Consider the following 26,284-nt stretch of genomic DNA (forward strand, 5'->3'; position numbering starts at 1 on the left):
TCTTTATACTAAAATCTACTCATCATCTATATTAAAAGTATATTCTTCATCAAGCCTACTCAAATTGTCTATGAAATTACTAAATTTGTTTACTTTAAAGTGGGCTTTTGCAAGACTAGTAATTTTTACAAGGTGGGAGATTTGATTGTATAATTATCAGCAATGGACTGAACAAACTACCCAGCAATTAACTAAGATCAAAGGCAACTGTGATTGGAAATCAATTTTCTACTGATAATAATTTAACATTGTTGTTTGTTATTGCTGTATTATAATCCCTTATATAAGAAAGGCTTATTTACACATGCATGAGGAATTATGACTATGTGGCAGCAAACACAACTCTGTAAAGTCCAATTTTGCTCTTGTTGCACACACACTGATATTTATATTTTAAATATCCCAGATCTGCTCCCTACATTTTCAGAAATCAGCAACATGATTACTCTCTATTTGCTAGTTGATTGTTCTTATACATACTGTCCAATTTATTCTTGGCTCCAAGAATCCATCTCTTGGCTATGATTATGCAAAGTTTAGTCAGCAGTTATCTTCATAGTCTCAAGTAGGATGATAATTAACAGTTTTCATTGGAATGTTAGTCTTTGGGAGGCATGCCTGAGTAGCTGCCGACCAGCACAGAGTTCAAAAGGTTTTTCATGTGTAAACACCGTTGACTTTTTCTTTATTGTCTGTGAAATTCATTTCAATGTGATTGAAAGCTGGATTGTCTGTTCCTTCATCAGCAACTTGTTTCCAGTTCAAAACCTCAACTTTGTCATCCTGGAAAGCAAAATCACAATAACAATGGCTATGAATGCGCACTGAAGGAGATTTCTGTATGTGGTGACAGCATTTCTCATTGTAATATCATCAGAATTAAAAATATCATCTGCTGTAGCAGCACTGAAGCTACAGAGAGATCATCTGGCCCAAACATGAGCTCCTCCACTCCCACAATGCTATCAGTAGCTAACATAATACATTTAAGTACACAAAATATCCACATAATGAATATATTATATCGCTTAGCATGTAGTATTTAATGGCAATTCACTCCGCAGGCTGCCTCCTAACACAAGAAAAGCCATGCTGGATCAGACCAAAGCCCATCAAGTTCAGCAGTCTGTTCACACAGTGGACAACCAGGTGCTTCTAGGAAAACCACAAACAAGACGACTGCAGCAGCACCTAATATAATAGTTATGCTCCTCTGATACTGGAGAGAATACGTATGCATCATGACTAATATCCATTTTGACTAGTAGCCATGGATAGCCTATTCTCCATGAACATGTCCACTTTCTATTTAACTCTGTAATCTACTGCTCTGAAGGTCAAGGTGAACAGCCAGATGTGTTCAACCTTGTTTGTCCACTAACCTTAGGTTTCAGATTTCTTTCAAGACTTCAGTTATTTCCACAATTTTTTTAAAGACTGTTTTAATTGCAAACCACTTTGAAACAGTTATGGCGGAAAGATCGGTAATAAATATAATAAATAGATAAACATCTTTTTAGCTTAACAAGAAAGTGTAAACAGGAAAAATACAATTTACACCTGTTGTTCAATAGACAGTTTGTAAATAAAAAGGTTTCTTCAAGTTCACACCAGGATTTCATTATTAAGACGTGACCGCTAGAGAGAGCGTTTCCTTGATATTTGAAAATGGATTATACAAGAATGAAAAGTTTAGTTAGCTTATTTGCAATATAAAGTACTACACAAAAGCAGCTGTCGAGCTTGTTTGACTGGTTCCAGAATCCCAAGGAATTACGTAACAGATAATTCTTTAGCAGCGCTTTCTGGAACTTTATGTAATTCCTAGATACCATGTTACAATCATGAAAAATATCTCTAATCTAGCATATTTTCACTAGAAATGTATTTCAGGACTGCACTGATGAAGAAAAATCCAAGCACAGCTGTTTCTTTAAGAATCTTCATATTTAGACCAAATATTTTAACATCACTTTTTAACTCAATAGATACTGGATAGGTTTCCATATGCAGTTTGTAGTGGCCTACAAATGCATACAATAATGGAAAATAACCCTTGCCCTGTTCCGATATTTTCATGGTGGAATCATCCTACCACATTCTGCATAGTGGCCGCTTTAAAATATTGTCATTGTCTGTGGAGGCTTTTACCTCATGTAGGGACTACAGCCTCTGGCTACATGGCAAACCAAGTGTTACCGCCCCCTACTGTCCTCAATCAGAGTGTTTAATAGTCCCACCCTAAGCCGGTCTACTGAGAATCCTATTCAGATTGGTTCAGTGAGGCTTACTCCCAGGACTGAATTCTTAGGGATTGCATTGTGAGTTACAATGTGAGTAGAGGTTGCAGAAGAAATGCAAAAGGCAAGCCTGATAAGGTGTAATTATTATTAAGTAAGCTATTCTCTTTAGGGTTTTGAGTTAGCAGAAGATGTGTCATAGCAGCAATGTTTAAGGATTAGAAGCCCTTTTAGGTTTTCCTGTTGATTCATATGGGAACATTTTTAATAATTAATTTTTAGAAACATGGTTTAAATTTGTATTTGTGTGTGTGCATCTTGAATTACTTATTAATAATTGCATCTTATCTGCCTTTTCTCTGGCATCTTTCAAGTTATTGCGTCAGCCTTATTTTTTTTCTTTATTTCTTTTTTTTTTTTTGGCTGGATGCTACAAATGACCAGCTTTTCACATTGTTACAACTTTGTAGAATTTTGTCCTGAGCATAAGTACCAAATTTCATTTTGATAATGTCCAAGGAGATATTTTGTTACAAATACCATGAAATATTAGATACATTAAACCAATGGTCTCACTTCACACAGAAAATATTGAAAGTACCTCTAAAATATGGCAGAGGAAACTATACAATAATTAATTATAAGTTAATACAAGTTTTTTTTACTATACAAGAAGAGTCCAATTAGAATATGTTATAAAACTATACTTACTTTTTTAGGTTTTAAAAATGAGAAGTTTGACAGAAAATCATCTTTGTTTAGCATGAATTTCCGATCCACATTTTGCCGTAATCCTCCTGAAAAATATTAATGTGGTTGGTTAAAGCCAATCCAAAGCATATATCTGACTAGTTTCAGTAGCCCTTGTGCCAGAATTTGTTGAGAAGACCAGTGAAATAATTAAACACAAGAAATAAACCTGTTCTTCTAAAAGCTTCGTTATACATCAGGACTTACTGTGAAATCCTAAAGGGGATGGGTGGAGCCACATAGGTGCTGGTGTGACCCCAGCATCGGCATCCGTGCCACTCTGAACAATCCAGAGTGGAGTGGATGCTGGTGCAGTGAGACTTATGGCGGTGCCAGGGAGCGGCACAACAGCGCAAGCCCCACTTGCGCTGGTGTCCAAGGGGCATTTCTGGGTAATTCCTAGGGGCGAAGCTGCCTATAGGCAGCTTCCACAGCCCTTTAGCCCCAGGAACCCGCCATTTTTGCAGGTGTAAAGTTATGCTTGTAAAACCCCTGGCGTAGCCCCATTAAACTCTATGGGCGAGTTTCATGAGGCTTTGGGGGAGAATCCTTTATTTTCCCCCTCTGCGCTGTTGCAAACCACTCAGGGGATGGCGTGGCTGTGCCGTCCCTGGGCACCACGTAAGTACCCCCCCTTAGGATTGGGCTACAAATTGATGTGTTAAAAAAAAAGTACAGGCCCTTTTGTGCAATTTTCTTGGAAATATCTCTTTTGCAGACTTCTTTTTTATCAGAACATAATTGCACCCTGAGGAACTAAGGTTACATGGAATAAATCCACCATTGTGATATCCACAGCAAATAGTGATGACAGATCTTTCAGATACTTTGCTGAATTAATCTGGACACCATTTATTTATTTACAATATTTATAATCCACCTTTTTCACATGGACTCAAGGCAGATTACACAAAGTGAGTCAATACAATTGACAGGATGGGACATTCAATGAACAATTAGGGCTGTAGAACCAACCAGAAGTCTAAAAATAGAACTGAAGCAAAGCATACAGGTTAACATGACACATTAAATGATGCAAAAATTACACAGTAGGATCCTAGTTTCAGCAAGTTATTCACAGTAGTATAGACCACAGTCCCCAATAATTTATCCAAATAACTTTGTGAATCATTTAATACAGTGGAACTCTATTGCCAGCATAGAAAAGCCCTCTTGAATAATTCAGTTTTGAAAGCCAGGAGAGTGGGAGCAACATAACTTAAATTTGCAAAACTCTGGGTTTCAAGAAGTATACATTATTCAGATTTATACTGTGAAAAGTCATATGAAAATGAAAACGATATCTACTTGTTTGCACCGGAGTTGAACTGTTCAACATAAATACAGAGCCTGATGACGATCTCCTATACATGGATGTCTATGTATGCAATTTCATTGTTCTATATAGATGTCATTTATTTTAAGAGATCTTCTCATTCCAGAACATGACCATATTGACCTACTATAATATTATTTTCTCAGTCTTCGAGTAAAAAGACATTAATATTAAGGGAGAAACCATGAAAGAGAAAATTATTTCCTAACAAAACATTAGAAACCACTCTGACAGTTGTAACTCCAGACATGTAGTGTACTTACATATCAAGGATAGTTCCATAACTTATCAATTAATAAAAAAGATCAATACATTAAATACCCAGGAATAAGTACCTGTTAAAAGACTGCCAACTATTCCCACAGCAACTGTGACCAGGGTTCCAAGTGTGCTGAAGTAGAGATATGATAAGGAATACCAATAATCCGCAAGGATGGGTCTAACGAGAGAAACAGAATTTATTTGCAACACTCTTCCACAACATATTGAAAACCAGAAGATGGAAAGAAAAAGAAAAAAAGAACCCCTGCAGATCCTAAGAAAAATGGAGGACAGTATTTGTGATTTGGCCTTTGATTTTAATAAATTCAGGTTTACATAGCACAATTTTTGAACTCAGTTTGTAAGTCTGTATAAACTGTATTCACTATATAAACTCTGTATAAACAAACTAGCAGTGCCATTATAGGGTCTGGTTTATATCAGGGCTGTAATCTTGGCGGGGGGTGGGGAGAATTTGCTCCCTCATTCTGCTATTACGCACCTATTTTTCCTGTCACCGAGTTAGGAAAATGGCATGGTAGGCAGCATTAAACACATTTCTTCATTCACTGTCACAGCCCAGGTCCAGATTCTCCCCATACACATGACTACTTAAAAACATTAAATGGCAGGAAATCCAATCACAGCTCTCCTTTGTAATGTGTAGTTTGACTGTAAGCTTGATCCACTAGAGAGGCAATCACACTCAAACTTTGACTTAAAAATTACAGTTATTCTAAAGTTGTTAGATTCGAGGCCAGCAGCAACTTATAGACCAACAAGAGTTTCAAGGTATAAGCTTTTGAGGGTCAAAGCACCCTTCATCAGGTTATCCCCCACTGAACAAGTTCACAAGTGAGGTTTATCTCATAAGAACTGCAGCTAATGTATGAACATCTGAAAGTGTTATCGCATATATCATCCACTTGCGATATATGGCAGTTACTTAACAATGGGAAGTAAACTGGGACATTATGAAGCAACCTGCGTGCTATCAACTTAACATGGATTTACAATCACTTTAAGATGACATTTTGATAGAAATATATATTTCATATGATTTGGTGCCTATACTCTTTTGGATTAATTTCTTGGTTGAAGTGCTTGTGGTGCTGGAGTTCCATAATGAAACATGTGTAATTTGGCCCTAAAGAACTATTGCAGGGTAGGTTTAAGTGGAATAGTAATGCACCATTCCCTCTTCTCCAGTGTCATGACTCCAATAGATATTGGGAGCCTCCCCTCAGATACTTTTTAGGGCCAAATTATGTATCTGTAGATCCATTTAGGAACTCCTGCCACATGGGTTCTTGGGAATTTGCTATTTGCTCTTGAATATTAGTTCTCCAGCATTTTCAGTGAAAAGATGGAAATTCTTCAACCCATTTTGATCTTGTATTTGTCAACATAGTGGATGCATCAAATAAGAAAAAAAAGATTGACTACTTTTGGTGTAACTAACTAAGCAAGTGACATTACACCTGGGCAAGCCCTATTAAATTGTGATGTATATGCGGAACTTCCTTCTCTTCCCTGCAGTTTTTGTTTTCCCTTTGTCTCACCAGTGTTTTAGTCAGGGAGCCACCCAGAATAGAACAGATGAGGGCCCAAGGAGCTGAGGACCATGAATGGCACCTTCCCAGTGGCTCAAAAGATCATAGGGCCTGCTTTGGGGTGTCAAAAATGGCAAGTGGGGAATGTTTCTTTCTGTCAGTGCGGTGCACAGGTTTTAAGAGTTTGCACATCCTAGAGCTAAGGTCACAGCAACACAACTCAATTCATAATTGTGTGTTTAAAGTAAGAACCTACAGAATAGCCGTTCTACCAGTTAGGTGAAGAAACCTCTATTAAAGTAATTGGAGTGTCCAACAAGTCTTTATACTGTCTTGTCCCATTACCTGTGGCTACTACTTCCATTGCCCGTTCCCAGAAAACACGGAATTATGGATCCCCACTACAGAACCAATCCTCAAACAAATACATTGAATTAATATATGTTGCTCAATTTGAGGGGGGGGCTCCCTGCAAAAATATTGCAAGAAGAATTCCATGGCAACTTGAGATAACGACTGTCAACAGTTAGAATCATAGAGTTGGAAGGGACCACCAGGGTCATCTAGTCCAACCCCCCTGCACAATGCAGGAAATCCACAACTACCTCCCCCCCACACCCCCAGTGACCCCCACTCCTTGTCCAGAAGATGGCCAAGATGCCTTCCCTCTCATCATCTGCTTAAGGTTATAGAATCAGCATTACTGACAGATGGCTATCCAACTTCTTCTAAAAACCTCCAGAGAAGGAGCACTCACCACCTCCCGAGGAAGCCTGTTCCACTGAGAAACCACTCTAACGGTTAGAAAATTCTTCCTAATGTTGAGACGGAAACTCTTTTGATTTAATTTCCACCCATTGGTTCTGGTCCAACCTTCTGGGGCAACAGAAAACAACTCAGCACCCTCCTCTTTATGACAGCTCTTCAAGTACTTGAAGATGGTTATCATATCCCCTCTCAGCCTTCTCCTCTTCAGGCTAAACATACCCAGCTCCTTCAACCTTTCCTCATAGGACTTGGTCTCCAGACCCCTCACCATCTTTGTTGCCCTCCTTTGGACATGTTCCAGCTTGTCTACATCCTTCTTAAACTGTGGTGCCCAAAAATGAACACAATACTCTAGGTGAGGTCTAACCAGAGCAGAGTAAAGCGATACCATCACTTCGCCTGATCTGGACACTATACTTCTGTTGATATAGCCCAGGATTCCATTTGCCTTTTTAGCTACCACATCACATTGCTGACTCATGTTCAGTGTTTGGTCTACTAAGACCCCAAGATCCTTTTCGCACACACTACTGCTGAGACAACTCCCCCATCCTATAATTATGCCTTTGATTTTTCCTACCTAGATGCAGAACTTTACATTTATCTCTGTTGAAATGCATTTTATTGGTTTTAGCCCAATTCTGCAGCCTGTCAAGATCATCCTGTATCCTGGCTCTGTCCTCTACCGTATGTGCTACCCTTCCCAATTTAGTATCATCTGCAAATTTAGTAAGCATCCCCTCTATTCCTTCATCCAGATCATTTATAAAGATATTGAACAACACAGGGCCCAGGACAGATCCCTGAGGCACTCCATTAGTTCATTTCCTCTGACAATTTTCTGTTAACTCCTTTGTACCATGTGGGAGAAGGGAGATAAATTTCATTTATTAATTTGAAATTACCCAGCCAAATATCTACAGATCTAGAAAAGCTGCATTTCTCTACAATATATCCAGCAAAGTGTACACTATATATCAATTGCACTATTACACAGTTTATGGCTCTTTACTACTTGAGTTCTGAATATCTGCATGTGAGACTATCTGAATAAGATGCTCTTAAACAATATACACATGACATAGCAACTGTGGTAACATATAATTAAGTACTGAGCATTTCCTCCTGACCGAAAGCCCTCCTCCCTGATCCATATCCTGATAATGTCATCAAAAACCCTTCTATCAATGGAAGTGGGTCAGGTTTTAGTGGACAAGAAACCACAAAATTTATAGCATCAAAAATAGTATTTTTCTAGGCCTACATATAGACCACCTTAGATTAGAGAAATGTGGGATAAATTTACCATGTACACACCTTTCTGTATCTGGCATAAGAGTAGTCCAGTTGCCTTCAGTTCCTAGGCCAGTTTTGTTGCAGTATTCAGTGCTAAGGTTTAATGGCATGCTATTTTGAGGACGTGGAGAATAAATCTGAGCTCCAATTCCAACCCACAGAGAAGCAGTAAATCCACCAAGGAGACCTGTAAATGCACCCTGAAAAACAGGAGGTTACATTCTATTCAAAAGATGTGAGGGAAAGGAAAACACCCCATTTTTATCTCCATGTCCCATTACAATATCTAAACTGAGCCTCCATTGTCCTCTTGGTTCACACTAGGCACACAAATAATAAATAATGTATCATGAAGTCCAAAGCTGTTGTTGTTTCTAGACAAAGCAGCTTCAGGGATTGCAGTAAGGGAAGGAGATTTTTTAAACTTTACCCATAGGGTTGCCTGGTCCCTCTTCGCCACTGGTGGGAGGTCTTTGAGGTGGAGCCTGAGGAAGGTGGGGTTTGGTTAGGGGAGGGACTTCAATGCCATAGAGTCCAACTGCCAAAGTGACCATTTTCTCTAGGTGAACTGATCTCTATCAGCTAGAGAGCTGTTGTAATAGCAGGACATCTCCAGCTAGTACCTGGAGGTTGACCACTTTTCCTCTTGTGGGGTTTCCCGATGCATGTCTTCAAAGTAAATACATGTAATGTGTAATTTACACTACAAGAACCATCCTTGAGTTAAGCATGAACAAGGTATGCAGAGTAGAATTCTAGGTGGCAGAACATCTTTCCATGAAGGGCCAAAACAGATACAATGAAGAACAAGCTTCTCTGTTCCTCATCTACAAAAAAGGCAAATTGTCAGCATGTGGAGCAACAATTTGGACAGGCATCATGCAAGGAGGGAGAGGCTGTTTAATACTTCAAACCCTTCATGGCTTCACTAATTGAAGCCAGCCTCCTGCACTATCATTAGCACATTTGGGGAGGTCAGGTTTCAATTAATGAAACCAAGCAGGCTTGAAAGGTTAAATCCCTTCTCTCTCTGCAAGCCTGCATTCCAAATCAAGGCTGCATGTACTTGCTAGAAAACTAGCACCATTAAGTATAGATTTTCTTCTAAGTATTTTGGGAGATTTTTATAGTTTCTGGTTTACAGAATGGGGATAAACTCATTATATTTTATAAATTAAAATAAATAAACCCTCTTTATTTTATAAATAAACCCTTTTAAAAGAGGTCTGGCTAAAATTTTAAATTTAAAAATTTTAATTAGTATTTTAAATGGTTTTAAATAAGTTTTGATGTATTTTGCTACTTGTGTAAAACTATGTTGCAGAACTTGGTGAATCAAAATTAATTAAATTAATTAATTAATTAAAAGAATTCTGTTATTAAAAGATTAATCAGTGGCATTTAACTCCTTGGAAACAGAAATGTGTTCTTAAAAGATTAATAACTCCTTGGAAATTTTCAAAAGTTTGTGAGAAAATGAGTGGCGTATGTTGGTTTTGTTCAACACAAAAGCTGACTATATGCACATGTGGTGGAAGTGTGATAGAACCAAAATCTGTTGGAAAGTTATTAAAAGAGCCATATTAGAAATTTGAGAGATGGGAACTTTGGCTCAAGAAAGGAGAGATTGGAACTTCCTGTAGAAGCCAATCTAGAGCCAGTGTGATGCAGTGGCTAGAGTGACGAACTAGGTTCTGGGCTACCCAGGTTCAGTTTCCCACTCTGCCATGGATAGTATTGCCAGCTCTGGGTTGGGAAATACCTGGAATTTTTTGGGGTGGAGCCTGAGGAAGGCAGTGTTTGGGAAGGGGAGGGGCTACAATGGTGTCTAATGCCATAGAATCCCTCTTCCAAAGTGGCCCTTTTCTCCAGGTGAACTGATCTCTGTCGGCTGGAGATCAGGTGTAATCCCAGGAGATCTCCAGGTAGAGGTTGGCAACCCTAGCCATGGAAGCTTGCTGGGTGACCCTGGGCCAGTCTCATACTCTCAGCCTAACAGGGTTGTTGTGAGGAAAAATGGAGGATAGGAGAATTATGTAAGTTGCTGTGGATCTCCATTGAGGAGAAAAGTGGGTATAAATGAAGTTAAAAAAAAAGTAAAAAATAGATCCATTTTTTTGTTTCTGAATTATGTAGATATTGTACACATTCAAAAATACTCTTAAATGTTATGACCTCAGTGAGGATTGTGTTTGCTCAGCATTGGAAGTCCCGATGACTGCCCAATAATTTAGAGTAGAAAGAGATAATATGGTATGTAATGAAAATGATCAAGTGAACAGCTTCACAAAGATGTAAAATTACTGAGCATATGAGAGAAAGCTGGCAGCAATTATATTGGCTTCTGGAAAAAAAACTGGCGATCTGTGAAATAAACACATTTAGAAAATTAATGTTTGCCTTTCCTCATTCATTTACAATGAGGTATTTGAATCATTATTTTTAGATATTGTTTTATTTGTTTTTATATAGTATTTATCAAAAAAATGTTTGATTCTTTCTTTAAAGCTTTGCAGTATTTACTGAAAGTGATAATAAAACTGTTACTGCAAAAGTCATAAGCTACCTTTCTACCTCTTAGCCTAAGGAAAATTCAGAAAAACCTACTTACCACAGGATTAGCAAACGGACAGAGGATACCCAAAGAAAACAGTCCAAGAAGAGGTCCACCAACCATGCCAAAAATACTGAGAGCTGCCTAAGGACAAAACAAGGTTATGTATTCAGAAACAAACTAAAATGGAGGGGGAAACTATTCATACCACCCTAAGCTACTTCTGGGCAGAATGGGGTTAAAATGTGATGATACATAGATAGATTATTTATGCAAATATTTATGTCCACCTTTCTCCCAGAAATCTGGGACCCCAGGCAGCTAACTAAATTAAACAATAGCATAGAATTAAAACAATCAAAACATATGCCAGAAGTCAGTCACAGAATTCATAAAACAATTTGCCACTGAAAATTATCTACTGCTGCCCCTTGAAGAGATCCCCCTACCTTTCTAAAAGTTCAGGCTTATACCTTGCCGGACAGCCCTCAGCAGGGTTGCCAGGTCCCTCTTTGCCACCAGCGGGAGGTTTTTTGGGCAGAGCTTGAGGGTGGGGTTTGTAGAGGGGAGGGATTTCAGTGCCATAGAGTCCAATGGCCAAAGTGTCCATTTTCTCCAGGTAAACTGATCTCTATTGGCGGGAGATCAGCTGTAATAGCAGATCTCCAGCCACCACCTGGAGGTTGGGGGAGAAAATAGACACCACTGTACTAGTATCGGGAGATTAGGAAGTCAGTACAGGAGCGAAAAACATATAGGTGCAAAGACTGTTTATATGCTACTGTGTCTAATATAATACGCACTCATAAATGCACAAGGTGAACAACACATACAATCATATCAAGCACAAACATACGAAACCATCTCAGGGATGGTGGTAACAAGGAACAGTTCAATTCAAAAGTGCAATGTCTCTCAAAGTATACACATCAATCTTCTGTATTTTGTATACATCTCATGCAGGTAAGTGAGCAGATATAACAGATACCTAATATTCAGGGAGGAATAACTTCATGGAGGACGTTTCAAATTCTTTGCAATTGAATTCTTCATCAGTCCTTCGAGCATGTTCCTCTTATATTGCACATCTTAATAGTAATAATAATGAATTTCAAAGTGCTGGATACAGGTTAGTTCCCACGAAGGGTAACATTCACAAATGTAGCCATGTATGCATTAATAATCATTATTATTACTATTAAGATGTGCAATATAAGAGGAACATGCTCGAAGGACTGATGAAGAATTCAATTGCAAAGAATTTGAAACGTCCTCCATGAAGTTATTCCTCCCTGAATATTAAGTATCTGTTATATCTGCTCACTTACCTGCATGAGATGTATACAAAATACAGAAGATTGATGTGTATACTTTGAGAGACATTGCACTTTTGAATTGAACTGTTCCTTGTTACCACCATCCCTGAGATGGTTTTGTATGTTTGTGCTTGATATGATTGTATGTGTTGTTCACCCTGTGTATTTATGAGTGCATATTATATTAGACACAGTAGCATATAAACAGTCTTTGCACCTACCGTATTTTCCGGCATATAAGATGACTTTTTAACCCAGGAAAATCTCCTCAAAAGTCGGGGGCCGTCTTATACGCCGGGTATATAAGGGCGGGTGCTGAATTCCGAGCCGGACTGGAGAATGTCCATGTCCGCCGGAGGAGGGAGGGGAGGTGAGCCCAGCGAGGGAGGTCGCTGCCCGGCTGGGAGTCGGAGCCAGGCGCGCCGGGGCGTACGAAGGGAAGCGCTTGGCAGCGCTCCGGCAGCAGCGCAAGGCAGGCAGGCGGCTGGATGGCCGGGGCTGGGGCGGCCGCTCTCGCCGCGTCCTTCTCCGCCTCCTGGCTCCTGCCCACCCGCTCCGGCATCGCAACTGCAGCCGCGCCATGCTCCAGCCTGGCGATCAGCAGATCGTCCCTTGCCACTAAGCCGCTTTGAATGGCGAAGAGGGGCGTTCTGCTTTCTCTCCCTCTCCTCCATTTGCCACGTGCAAGATCCCAAGAGCGGGGGGGGGGAAGGGGCCGTTAAGCCACGAAGCGCCTCTCCTGAAGGCTCCAGAACTTTTTTAACAGGGGGCCAGTTCACTGCCCCTCAAACACTGTTGGGGGCCGGACTATAGTTTGAAAAAAATATGAACAAATTCCCCACGTGTGCGGGAGAGGAGGAGGAGGAAGCGGCGCGAGGGGGCTCTCCTGAAAAGCATCCTCCTCCCGAGCCCGGACCACACGCACGCACAGAGGTGAGTTAATGGGGAATAAAGAGGCTGGAGTCTGCGGCAAGTGCCTGTGCCTTACAAATGTAGTGGTTAAGAGTGGCGGTTTGGAGCAGGGACTCTGATCTAGAGAACCGGGTTTGATTCCCCACTCCTCCACGTGAGAAGCGGAGGTTGGTTTCCCCACCCCTACACACGAAGCCAGCTGGCTGACCTTGGGCAAGTTACAGCTCTGTTAGAGCTCTCTCAGCCCCACCTGCCTCACAGGGCGTCTGTTGTGGGAGGGTATGGGAAGGAGATTGTAAGGCAATTTGAGTCTCCATTTAGTGGTAGAGAAAGTCGGCATGTAAAAACCAAGGCCATTTATGCACGGGAGGTTTTGCCTTGGATTTGCCGCTCTCCAGATTCACATTTTCCCCATCTGAATTCTCCAAACTCTGCCCGGGGGTGGGGGAGCTTACTTTTGAGTTCTGAGAATTCGGATGGGGAAAATGTGCATCTGGAGAGCGGCAAATCCAAGGCAAAACCTCTCATGCATCAATGGCCACAAGTCTTTTTCTTCTTCTCCCTGGAGATATGCCCAGCACCCCCCCAAGGGGCCCTTACAATTTCCTCCAGGCCACAAGGATACCCCCGGGAGGAGAGAGAGCCCCGAGCCGTGAGAACGCTGCCTGACTACAGCCAAAACAGGAGCGCCAGGGCCATGTTGGGCTGCATCGTGGAGGGCCCTGAAGGACCAGGCGCCTCTGCATGCAGCTCAAGGAGGCCAGACCCAGCCACAAAGCTAGGCAATGGGAGAAGTCTCCCGGTGGGGCGTGCTGCGGAAGAGAAGGGGGCGACCAGGCCCAGGAAAGGGGATTTCGGGCCTGGGAGGGAGAGGGCGAAGGGGGCGACTGGGCGGTGCGTGAGGCGGCAAGACGTCTCATGCGCCCAGGAAAGGGGGTTTTGGGCCGGGGAGGGTGGGAGGGAGAGGGCGAAGGAGGCGACTGGGTGGCATGCGAGGCGGCAAGATGCCTCGCTCGCCCAGAAAAGGGGGTTTGGGGCTGGAGAGGGAGAGGGAGCAGGGAAGGGGGCGACTGGGGCAGGAGGGAGGCTTCCGGCTGGGCGCACGCGGCCAAGAAGCCCAGAAAAGCTCTGGGGAGGGGGGCAAGGGGGGACTGGCTTTTTCGGTTCCCGGGCTGGAAAAAAGCCCTTTGAGGACCCCTGCTCCAGAAGTTAGGGAGGAAAAGGAAGGAGAATCCCCCCTCCCCGCATGGGCGCCGCAGGAACCCCCCTCCTCTGCCCCCGTGACGGCCGCCGCGCCTGCCTTTGTGCCTCTCCCCCCCCCCATACCGGTCCAAGCAGCCGCGTGGGAAGAGCCCTTCCCATCCCCTCCCACCCCCCGTCCTTCCAGGGAGGGGGAAGCGGAGCAGGAGGTTATTTTTAATTTTTATTTGGAGTGCGTTGGAAGAGGGGTAGTCTTATATGGCGAGTATATCCCAAACTCTATATTTTAACTGGAAAAGTTGGGAGTCGTCTTATACGCCCAGTCGTCTTATACGCCGGAAAATACGGTATATGTGTTTTTCGCTCCTGTACTGACCACCTGAAGGTTGGCAACCCTAGCCCTCAGTGAGGAGGCCTTTCTCACATGTTCACTGTGGCTGTTCCGTGTGATGAAAGGGAGGCAACCATTGATAATTTCTGTGATTGAGTCATGGTTGATCGCAAACTTGCTACAAAAGGAAAGATGCTTCAAAAAAATTTAAAAAACTGAAAGCGAAGACCCAGTGTTTCACTGGAATCTCTTTCTAGGTATCATGAATACCTAGAATACCCGGTAAGCGCCCTCAAAGAGCGTTACACTCAGCGAATAACAACTTGCTGGTAGTCCCTGGCCTGAGAAGTATCTGGCTGTCCTCAACCAGGGCCAGGGCTTTTTTGGCTCTGGCCCCGGTCTGGTGGAACTCTGTGTGTCTAGTGAGAGCTGGGCCCTGAGGGATTTGGCACAATTGTGCAGGGCCTGCAAGACTGAGATGTTCTGCCAGGCCTATGGTTGAGGGCAGCAACAGTTTCCATCGTAGCTAGCCTCCCTTCTCTCCTCCCTGTCTATCTGATTAATTTATATCTTCTGAATAAAACGGGGGGGGGCGACCTGCCACTGACCACCATGCCCATGAAATGGGCGCCATCTGATTTTAGAGCTGATCTTAATATTAATGGTTTTAAGGAGAAATTATTTCGTATGTATTTTATAATATATGATGTGTTTTTATGTTGTAACCCGCTCTGAGCCTGGCTTTGGCCGGGATAGGGCAGGATATAAATTTAAAAATAAATATATAAAATATACAGTACTATTTACATATAGGAAAGGTAGTAGGTGGTATAAAAGTTGACTCAGGGGGGCATTATCATTTATCAATAGCAAGACAAGGGGGGAAGAGATTGATTGTTTAACTCTTTCCCTACCCACAGTTTCCCCATTCCACATGGCTTAACTCAAGCAGATTTCTGTACTACAGTGCTGCAAATGTAAGCTTCTAAAGGCACACATACATTTTAAATCTTACAGGAGAGGGTGGAAGCCATCTTGCAGGAGTGTGATGTGGCACAGCGAACAGGTACAGAAAGGATGAAGCACCCCCTTTTCCCCTGTCATTTCTCTGATGTCAATTTGTGCCATGGATTTCAATGACTATTTCACAAACTTAGCTGGACTAAAATTAGCTTAACTCATGCATTTTAACATAAGAACATAAGAAAAGCCATGCTGAATCAGACCAAGGCCCATCAAGTCCAGCAGTGTATTCACACAGTGGCCAACCAGGTGCCTCAAGGAAGCCCACAAACAAGACAACTTTAGAAGCACCATCCTTTCTGTGTTTCACAGCACCTATTATATTTGGCATGCTCCTCTGATCCTGGAGAGAATAGGTATGCATCATGACTAGTATCCATTTTTACTAGTAGCCATGAATAGCCCTCTCCTCCACGAACATGTCCACTCCCCTCTTAAAACCTTCCAAGTTGGCAGCCATCACCACATCCTGGGGCAGGGAGTTTCACAATTTAACTATGCGTTGTGTGAAGAAATACTTCCTTTTATCAATTTTGACTCTCACCCTCCAGCTTCAGCAGATGACCCCACGTTCTAGTATTATGAGAGAGGGAGAAAAGCTTCTCCCTGTCCACTCTCTCCATACCATGCATAATTTTATAGTCTTCTATCATGTCTCCCCTTAACCGCCTTATTTCCAAGCTAAACTGCCCTGTTTTAACCACTCCTCACAGTGCAGTTGCTCTAGTCCCCTGATCATTTTGGTTACTCTTTTCTGCACCTTCTCAAGCGCTGCAATATCCTTTTTTAGATGTGGTGACCAGAACTGTACACAGTATTCCAAGTGATGCATTGATTGATCTGCTTGAAGTTTCAATGTGTTCCATGAAAAAATTCATAAATCTGTGGTCTTACAAGTTAAGCTGCATTTTTTAAACCAATTATGCAACTTAACTTCATTTAAGGCTATTTCAGAAGTATGTAGTTTGAAGAATAACAGATAACGCTGAGCCTGTAGGTGTGAGCACTGATCGTTCTGTCTTCTCAGGCAACTGAGCATGAATTAAGAAATGATTAAATTCATACCTGTAACAAACCACCTAAAAGGGATGCCACACCAGCCATAGCAATGCATACTCCACCATAAAACAGACCTAAATGAGTAATGTACACAAACATATTAAATTACAATTTAATAATTTTGTGGCTGTGCATCACCAACACCTCAGTGGCTTATATTCAACCACTTTGTTCCAAAGATGGAATGGCATTTCCATCGTCAGAAGAAAGCTCAGCAAATTGTACCAATCCTCCTTCCCCTACTTTGTCCCCTATACTATTCCTGAGGGTCTGCTGAATCCCAGGAACAGAACGTTCTGATACTTACAGCACAATCCTGAGGGGAGGTAGATGCACCACGGCTGAGGACAGCACGGTCACGGGGCAGAAAAGCTGAGCGGCTAGCATTGCCACGGCCAGCAAACCAAAAAGGAACGCTCCTCCATCCCTTGTAGAACCCCTGTATGCAGTTCCTCAGGCTATGCCACCATTTTTGCTGGCGTAAATTCATGCTGGCAAAATTGGCCATTCCCGTGGCAAAAGGGCTCAGGGAGCTGACTACCCCCTACCCCGAAAACAGTCCTTTTGGACGCTGTGGCAGAGGTGTGCTATTGCCGTGGCTGCACCACACCCATGCGTGGCACTGCCGCACCACTCCCTGGTGCTGGCATAAGTGGCCCAGCACCAGCGTATATGCCCCTTACACCAGTGCAAGAGGCATTTATGCTGGTGTCAGTGTCATGCTGCCTCCAGAGCACTTCTCACGCCCGCCCCCTTAGGATTGCACTGTTAGTAAGCTAAAGTAGAGGTGTGGAACAGAAAATTCAGCCAGTGAATTTAGTGAAATCTCACTGAAAGCAATGGAAGCACTCTATAGGTGCATGGATTGATTAGTTATTTCAGCTTTAGCTACTTTGTTCTACTCTGCTGATAACATGGCATTAGAACTGTATCTAGTAATAGCCAAAATCAACAGATCAGAGTTTTATCAGTCTCAGGATAGGATTTTAAAATAACGCCTACAGAGTAATGTCATGGAAGATTAGTTGAAATAACCTAGGATTAGCAATTACAACATAATCTAGGATAAGCAAAAAACAGGATGAGTCATTATCCTCTGCCTACATGAAATGTTTTGAAGTTCATTGTTCTTTATTTCATTTTTGTACTAAGGGTCGTTTGAGATGGCATAATGGGATAGTTTAAATATCAGTTTACATGAATGAGCTCACCTTCCTCCTTATAGAATTCATATGCTGAATGATATTTTATTATATCCACTATCCACACAGACATAATATGCAGAAAGGCAGTTAATCACATACTAATCCTGGAATAAGAGAATTTATGCTAAACACTGGTTCACATGTTTAAGCCATTGTTTCCACTACAAATAAAGAGTGATATCAGTACTCATTCAAGAATACTGAAATGTCCTGATGAGAAAATTCTACCCCTACATAACACATCCATACTTTATTTATGGCCTTTTTATTTATTTCTATCATCCTGACTCATTGGGTTCAGAGAAATGATCTAATTCTCATGGTAGGATTACTGATATTTTAGTTAACTTTTAAAATGCCCCAGTTCCGTGCAGTAGATTCCAGAATACACAAGAAAATAAAGATTTGCTTCATTAAACTAGAAAAAATATTTCATACAGACTTACTCATCCCCATAGAAATCCAAGACAATTTCCTTTCAGTGAGCGAGGCAAAGTAAGGTTTAATGAGATCCTCTACAGTCACAGCAGCTAAAGCATTGATGCTAGAGGACACTGTACTAAGGAAGATAAAAAAAAATTTTCTAATGATATTGATAATAATACCATGCCTCTCTGTACAAATGTCTATGAGGAAGCTGACAACATAATAAATAACAATGCACACATTAAATTAGTAAAATACCATACAAACAGTAACAGCTGCAGAAACAGAATAAAACTAGCAGCATTAAAACAGCAGATTACTGTTAGGATAATGATCTTTAACAGTGCCATTGTATTATTTTAAGATCATTAAGTAAAAGGGCAATCCTATGCAGAATTATTCCAGTCTAAACCCACTGAAATAAATCAGCATAGTCTGGAGTAATTCTATATAGGATTGCTATGTAAAAACTATGGTAGCATAAAAACAGTGGTTACATATAACCAGGACAACTAATATAACTCTTAATTAGTCAAAAAGGGCAAGAGTCCAGTAGCACCTTAAAGACTAACAAAAATATTTTCTGGTAGGGTATGAGCTGTGGCTCACGAAAGCTCATACCCTACCAGAAAATATTTTTGTTAGTCTTTAAAGTGCTACTGGACTCTTGCCCTTTTTGACTACTGCAAACAGACTAACACGGCTACCCACTGTGAAATAACTCTTAATTGAAAGAGTTCTTGTGTTCATGTGATTCTCTACCACTTTTCCACATTGTAGCTGCATTATGTACTATGTCTAACAGTCTATGATTATTTCAGATTTCTGTAATCCTAGTACATTGCTTATTAGATGATTTATACTGCTGATTGCATCGATTTTTACTGTGTGATCCACCTTGACTGTCAGTGAGAAAGGCAGACTATTAATATAGTAAATAAAGACATAACAGTTTCTCTATAAAAGCCATCTTTAATTATTTTTTCATTCCTTATTTACAATGAAATGTCAGAACCAAAATGCTCTCAAAATAAATAAATGTGCCCTTAATTCATTTATTAAAATTTGCTCTCATTGACTAAAATTAGCTTACATCAGTGACTTTATTCATCTACTGATGAATCTTATTAAAGATTGCTGTTGTAATTTTGATCCATTATTAACCATTTTTTCCTCTTCACTGCATTCAGAATTAAATTACCTTAAAGTTCCGCTGTAAGCACTAGCCACAAAAAGTCCTGGCATGCCTGGGAAAGTATGCAGAATATCTTGTACCAGATATGGCATGAGCTGAAACATTCCAATATTAATACACATTAGCAATTACTTTTTCTTATTGCTGTAGCTTTTGTCATCTTTATTCTTTAAAAAAAATCTATGTTTAAATAAATATATGCTTGTGACAATAATTTTCTAAATATGAGACAAAGCTCCTTTTAAATGCTTTCTTCTGTATTCAGTACATTCAAGTTATGAGATTTGCATCAGAACCTATTCATTCATCCAGCCTGCTCCCCTTGTGAGTGTGGAAGAATGTTTTAATTGAGCCTTGTCCTTCTATGGCACATCAAGACTGCTCCCACAGGTCACCCCCCAGAGTAGTTGGGGGGGGGAGTCAGAGGGGCTGCATCAAGAAGGGGAGACAGCAGAGATGTCTCTTGAGCTGAACTTCTCTTGCAGTTCTCTGGATCCAAGTCACTATCTCCAAATATTTCATTTATTTCTGAAGTCCAGCTTGCAGCCTTAAGCTGGAACACTTATTTTGTTTGAGTGGAGGAAGGGAAGCAGCAAGAGATTCCTTGCAATTGTGTCCTGCGTTGGTCAGTCAGGTAGCTCACTGTTGTGGGGAGAGGAAGGGAAGATGATTGTAAGCCGGTGTCTGTTGTGGGGAGAGGACGGGAAGGTGATTGTAAGCCTGTTTGATTCTCCTTAAAATGTAGAGAAAATCAGCATATAAAAAAACAACTCTTCTTCTTCTTCTGGCTCACGTACTTTTCTGTGACCTGCCCCCTTTTGACCAGATATATGGATGGGAGGGGGCAGCAGACCTAATAGGCTCCAATTTGGTCTGTGCTGCACGTTGGGATAGAAGGGGGCTGGACTCCTTATTCTTTACCAAAAGGATGTCATCTGACTGTGTCAGTAACATCCAAATCTCTATAATCAACATCATTTCTCATATCTGAACCCCAAACTACAAGCTGAATTAATTTTAACTAGAAATTTTTAACACTATACCTGGTCTGGTGCTGACACACATTTTGCTGTCCATGGGTCACAGTCCTTATAAATGGAGTACATTGCTAATCCACATAGCACAGCACATGCAAGAATTGCCCAAAGCCCCAAAAGGTTAATATAGAGAGATCTGAAAGGAAATAGCACAAAGGAAGAGCTTTTTCATATTGGAACTGTATGAAAATATCAGTAGTGAGTAATTGTGCAATTATGCTTATACTATACCTGTATAAATTTCCTTTTGGCAGCCAAAAGAAAGAAAATTCTAGGTAAGAACACATTTGTATTTTAGCTAAAAACCACCCTCAAACTTCTAGCACGTGCATATGTGTGTGTTTGCACATATGTTTTAAACGTAATTTGTCTATCTGGTTCAGCTGTTAGGATATCACAAAATGTTCACAAACGTTCTGAGTCTCAGCACTGAAAGTCCCATCCAACTTTTCGCCGAACAATCACTAGGCACTCCCCACACATTTTGAAATGATGGATGGACAGCTTCAGTGCACTGCTCTCTAAGGAACACTGCTTGTGTTCCTTTTCATGACTCGTTGCCTTTGCAACAAACTTGTTAACCTTTCGGCACCAAGCCAAACATTTTTATTTGCTCAAACGTTTTATGCTATTGGCTTTAAACTCCTCCTGGGGTTTTATGTTTATTTTGTCACCAGTTTTCTTTTAATCTATATTCATTTTACACTTGCAGTTGGTTCATCTAGCCCACCATACTTTCTACTTCAAATGGCAATGGCTGTGTGTCCCCAGCCCCACAACCTGAGTGTCTCCCCTAAAGATATAGTGTGCATTACTTAGAAACGTATTTGCGATTCTCAACATTCTGATCATAGTGTATTATGATCCTGAGAGAAAGGACTGACAATAGGAAGGGAAGCACCCGTAACTCTGTCTAACTAGCTTTGGTCCTTTGCTGCCCCCATAGAAGCTGACTTATTTTGTATACTTGATGATGTACAGTATATTCCAACACCATCCAGAGCCAACCCATTAAAAATCAGAGAGCTGAGTTCCGTATCCTTTTCAGGGGGGGTTTCCGTTCCCCGCTAAGATGTGGGCCATTTATGCATGGCTGTTTCCTCACAGTTACCCTGACAACTACTTCGAGGCTTTGCTTTTATTACGCTTGCATTTTCCATCTGTAAGAGGACGCCTCATTCTCCCTGCATGTTTCCACATCTTTTGCCCGTGTTTACTGGATTCGTGTTTAGCCAGCATCCAGAAAACGCAAGGAAGGCGCACAGAAATACAGGGGGAGAGCGATGTGACCTCTGATGCTTGGAAAATGTATGCAGAATCAAAGCATATCCCCAAAGCAGTTGGCAGGGTTACCATGAGGAAACAGCTATGCATAAATGGCCGTGGTGTTACTTAAACCTTAGCTCAGCAATGAAGGAGAAGGGGGGTTACAAGACTACAGGACCTTAAGCACAAAAAGTGGTGCATCGGCATAGATTTGATGGACAGATGGGGCAGGAACAGCAACAAGCAGCATGGAGACATGGTGTGTACATGCCATCCCCCCCACTTCCTGTTGCTTCCATAGCATGGCACTTTTCTTCTCCTCCATGTGGAAGCAGCCTTAATTATTCATTGAATAAGGAAGTACTTCCTTTTGTCCATCGTGAACGTATTGTCCATGGGGTAGCCCCATGTTCTAGCAATATTGTAGAGAAGAACAGTTTCTCTCTAGCCACTTTGTCCACCCAATGCATTATTTTATAATGTTCTATCATGTCCCACCCCCCTCAGTCATATATGTGTGTAAACAAAGCCATTATTCCACATACTTTTTTACAAGTTTAAAACATTTCTAAAATTGCACCAGAGGTAGGGATTGAAGAGTATATTATTTATTCTGGGCACTGTCGAAAAGGTGCTTATGTCAGTTTTATCAGAACAAACAATTATGTTTACATAGTTCTGCTTAAAATGGGAGGAAACTGTATAAAATAAATTCGACCAGAGACTGTGGCTGGACACACACAAAATTAATGAACATGCCACAGCCATGTTCCCTCTGCAACACTCCAAGTCTTTGACAAGTTTTTAAATGTACATAGGCATAAAACGCTACCATAAAACTCTTAAATCCTATCTATGTCAACAGAAGAAAGGGCTTTCATTTAGCTAGTAATCTTTAAACTCTGTTTTCTGACAGGATAATTAAAAATATATCCAGTTTATCCAATGATGGCTAATTCAAAAAATATGACAAAGTCAAATATGACGAAGTCATCATCCATTCTGAGAACCAAGAATAGCTTTTAGCTATAAAATGTTGAACACAAAGTGACAATTATTCATCAGTTTTTCTGTCAACAGTTTTATCATGCATATGTTCATAAACAGGTAGTAAGTCTAATACAGTGTCGGGGGTCAACAACTCCGCCCCTGCACTTATCCCAGGGGACTGCAAGCTCCACTGAAGGCATGCTGCGCCAGCAAGCCCCAAGGCTAGGGAAGTCGCCTGTCAGGTTCCAGCAGGGTGTGGCCTTGATGTAGTATGCTCAGGAGTCAGCCAGCTTGAAGGAGCCCAGCCAGCTCCCAGCGGCATGCTCAGCAGTAGAAGCCAACCCACCCGAGTTCCTACCAGAGATGACCCTGATACTAAGGCCCTGGGTAGCTCTGACAAAGGGGCAAGCATTGACCTTCTTAGAGGATGTACATTTTATGTACCTACAATGAATGCAATTCTAAATGAAAATGTCTTCTAAACAATGGGTTCTGTGAAAAGGTCAGTAGAGCAATGAATAAACTGACTTACATTTTTGCTTGAAATCTGCTTTTGCAGGCAATGTATCGCTGAACTTGAGACTGGTTTATGCCGTATACACCCAGCCAGGTGAAAGTTCCACCTATGATAATTGTCCAGAATGTGTGCCTTTGCAAAGGATTAGGATCAAATCTGAATGGAAGAAAAACAACCTTCATAACAACTCTGTATGGTAGGTCAGGCTGAGAGACAATGACAGCTCTATGATCACAGCGGATTTCATGACAGAGTGGATCACCATTTCCAGCTGGGCACCCTAACCACTCTTCAGTAACATTCAGGCTTGATTACTGCAGTGCATTATGGGGCAGCTTTTGAAAAGTTTTCAGAAACTTCATCTGATAAGGAATACAGCAGGCACCCTGCTAACCATACTTGACACAATAAGTACATCTCACCTGTACTTCGTGAGCTTTCTGTTTCTTTCTGAACATAACATAGCTCAAAGTGCTAGTTTTGACCTATAAAACATTAAACTTTCTGAAACCAGAACAGCTGAAATCTCTTATCTCATACAAACCTGCTTGCTAGATGAGATCTCTCTTTCCATGGGTTCCTAACATTGGAGGTTAGGTGTATGGCTACTGGAGATAGCAACTTTTCTGTGGTTGTGCCCCACCCATGGCACTCCCTCCCTAGGAAGGTTTGTCTGTCTTTTGCCTGAGTCTTTGGCGGTTAGTAGTTTTTGTTAATTATTATAAACTGGTGATAAGGCTGTTCTTACTGCTGTTCTGGTTGGCTGGATTACGTCTTGGGTTATATGTCATTTTTGTTCTGCCTCTTCTTGATTAATTAATAGCAATTGTTTTCAACTGCTATTAACTGCTGGTTAATATGTTAGTGGGATTTGCTATTTATTATTTATGGTTTTTAGGGATATTTGGTGGATAGGATAGTTAGAAATGTTAAACTAAATAGTAGGTAAATAAATATTAGAATATAAAATATGTAATACAAAATACACAAGTTACTTAGCAGACTATGAGCTCATTCCTAAAGTGGGGGCAAAACTCCTCTGGAGCCGGCATGACCCCGCGTCAGTGTAGGTGCCACCTTATCGCAGAATAAGATGGCACCTATGCCAGTGTGGGGGCAAACATGCTGGTGTCCAGGTGCCACCAGGCGCTGCTAGCCCTCGCTGCCAGTGCAGCTACGCCAGCAGGGCTTTCTCAGAAGGGAAAGCCTGCGCCGGTGTGGGGGGCATTCCCAGGGGTGGAGCTGCCTTTCGGCAGCTTCCACAGCCCTTTTGCCCCAGGAATGCCCCATTGAGTGGTGGTGGGGCTGTGCCACCTTTTTTGGTGGTGCAGCCCCATTATCAACACTGGGGTATTTCACCCCTTTTTAAATTTTAAAAAATTGGGTCTCTTTTTCCCTCCATAGTGGCTGGGAAGTCTCGAAGGAGGCAGCGCAGCTGCGCCACTCCCAGCCACCATGGAACTGCCCCCCTTCAGGATTGGGCTGCCTGTGTTTGTCTAAGCTGTTCGTCCCCAGCAAATATGGTTACAGTTTTTGAAAAATGCTGTCAGAGAATATGAATCTAAATGAAGCTCTGGCAGAGACACATATTCATTTGAGCACATGTCACGGCCTGGAGAGGGCTCTTTAACCGGCACACGAGCAAGCATCAGGTCATATACCTAAATAACATTTTCATATAATGTCCTACTTTTTCCAAATGGCTATACTTCCATACTATAGCCCTGGGCCTACTCAGAGAGGATCTATCACAACCAGCTAGTTTCTCCTGGCGAGCAAGAATTAGTCAGGATGGGCAAAGGTCTAGAGCAGGGGACCCCAACCTTTTTGAGCCTGCAGACAGATCTGGGATTCTGACACGGCATGGTGGGCACAACAACAAAATGGCAGCCCCAAAATGGCTGCGGCAAGAGACAGAGCCAGCCACAAAATGATTGCCACAGCTTAACTTCCATCACACAGTGTAGATCCTTGTGCTGTGGTGGCAGCTGCTGCCAAAGCAACATTTTTAAAAATCTGCACAGTCAATCAAATCTCCAATAGTCAATCAGAATCCTTGCTGGGCAAAAGCTCTACCTAGTCCCAACCACTTCCTAAAAAGACTTGGTGGGCACCAGAAAAGGTGTTGGTGGGCACCATGGTATCTAAGGGCACCATGTTTGGGACCCCTAGTCTAGACAGCACAGGTCTCAAACCTGTCCACGTCTTCAGGCTGCAACAACTATAATAAGATGAGACCCTGAACAAGGGATGAGATCTGATTTTAAAGTGATAATGAATGTAACTGCATGATCTCGTATGCACCCAAGTCTTGTTTAAATGGCTTTGCTAGCTAAGTATATGTTGCTGATACAAAACAATGTTAGAATGCCAGTGCAATGCCCAGTAAACTATGGATCTTTGGTGGTTAATGTGCTTTAAACAAGGCACTGGGAATGTGAAAGATGACACAGGTAATATCTTCTTGTTCAGTCATATTTGCCTCAAATATTTCTGTACCTGTGTTCTAGTTTTCATCCTTGTGGCTTTATAGCCCACTGCTCTTTGCTCATATCCAGGACAATAAGTTCTAGTAAGAAGAATGGTATTCCTAACCCTAAGTCTAGGCTTTTGACACAAATATATAATAAAGGGAAATACAAAGTATTATGGTCATCACAAATACAGTTTAAACTGTTTGGCAATGCATAAGTAATCCCTTTGTACAAAATTAGTAGATAACTTTAGCTTATATATAAAGAAACCCCAAGCCATATTCTACTTGCTCAGTGGGGCTTTCCTGCTCCACACGTAACTGCTGCAGCCACCTACACCTCTTGAAAAGCCATTCAAGGAACTCTCTGGAATGGTGTATGATGGAGGATAGGGGGCTGTTCTGAGAAGTATCACCTAAAATTGGAGATCTCCACCCTTGAGTGGAATTGTTTTCTGCTTATGTTGTTTGGATCGGATCACTCTTTATTCAGCAAAAACTATTCTATGAATACTTCATAACAACAATAACAACATAATTGTAAATAGATTGCTGAAATAAGTCTGCTGATCTCAA

At 41.5% G+C, this 26,284-nt stretch overlaps 1 protein-coding gene across 1 annotated transcript in view; it reads right to left on the reverse strand.

Annotated features, from left to right (window-relative positions):
• Window positions 1-615: 615 nt before the first annotated feature.
• Window positions 616-26,284, reverse strand: part of LOC130474281 (sodium-coupled monocarboxylate transporter 1-like) — a 35,398-nt gene continuing 9,729 nt past the window's right edge. Inside the window, exons 6-15 of the mRNA XM_056845832.1 lie at window positions 23,251-23,391; window positions 20,469-20,598; window positions 19,432-19,520; window positions 18,251-18,363; window positions 16,606-16,673; window positions 10,816-10,902; window positions 8,226-8,404; window positions 4,662-4,765; window positions 2,952-3,037; window positions 616-783 (exon numbers count right to left, since the gene is read on the reverse strand). Coding sequence (XP_056701810.1) covers window positions 658-783; window positions 2,952-3,037; window positions 4,662-4,765; window positions 8,226-8,404; window positions 10,816-10,902; window positions 16,606-16,673; window positions 18,251-18,363; window positions 19,432-19,520; window positions 20,469-20,598; window positions 23,251-23,391 — 1,123 coding nt within the window. The 3' untranslated portion in view covers window positions 616-657. The remainder of the gene's footprint in view (window positions 784-2,951; window positions 3,038-4,661; window positions 4,766-8,225; window positions 8,405-10,815; window positions 10,903-16,605; window positions 16,674-18,250; window positions 18,364-19,431; window positions 19,521-20,468; window positions 20,599-23,250; window positions 23,392-26,284) is intronic.

Source organism: Euleptes europaea, chromosome 3 (genome assembly GCF_029931775.1).
Source record: "Euleptes europaea isolate rEulEur1 chromosome 3, rEulEur1.hap1, whole genome shotgun sequence".
Lineage (NCBI taxonomy): Eukaryota > Metazoa > Chordata > Lepidosauria > Squamata > Sphaerodactylidae > Euleptes > Euleptes europaea.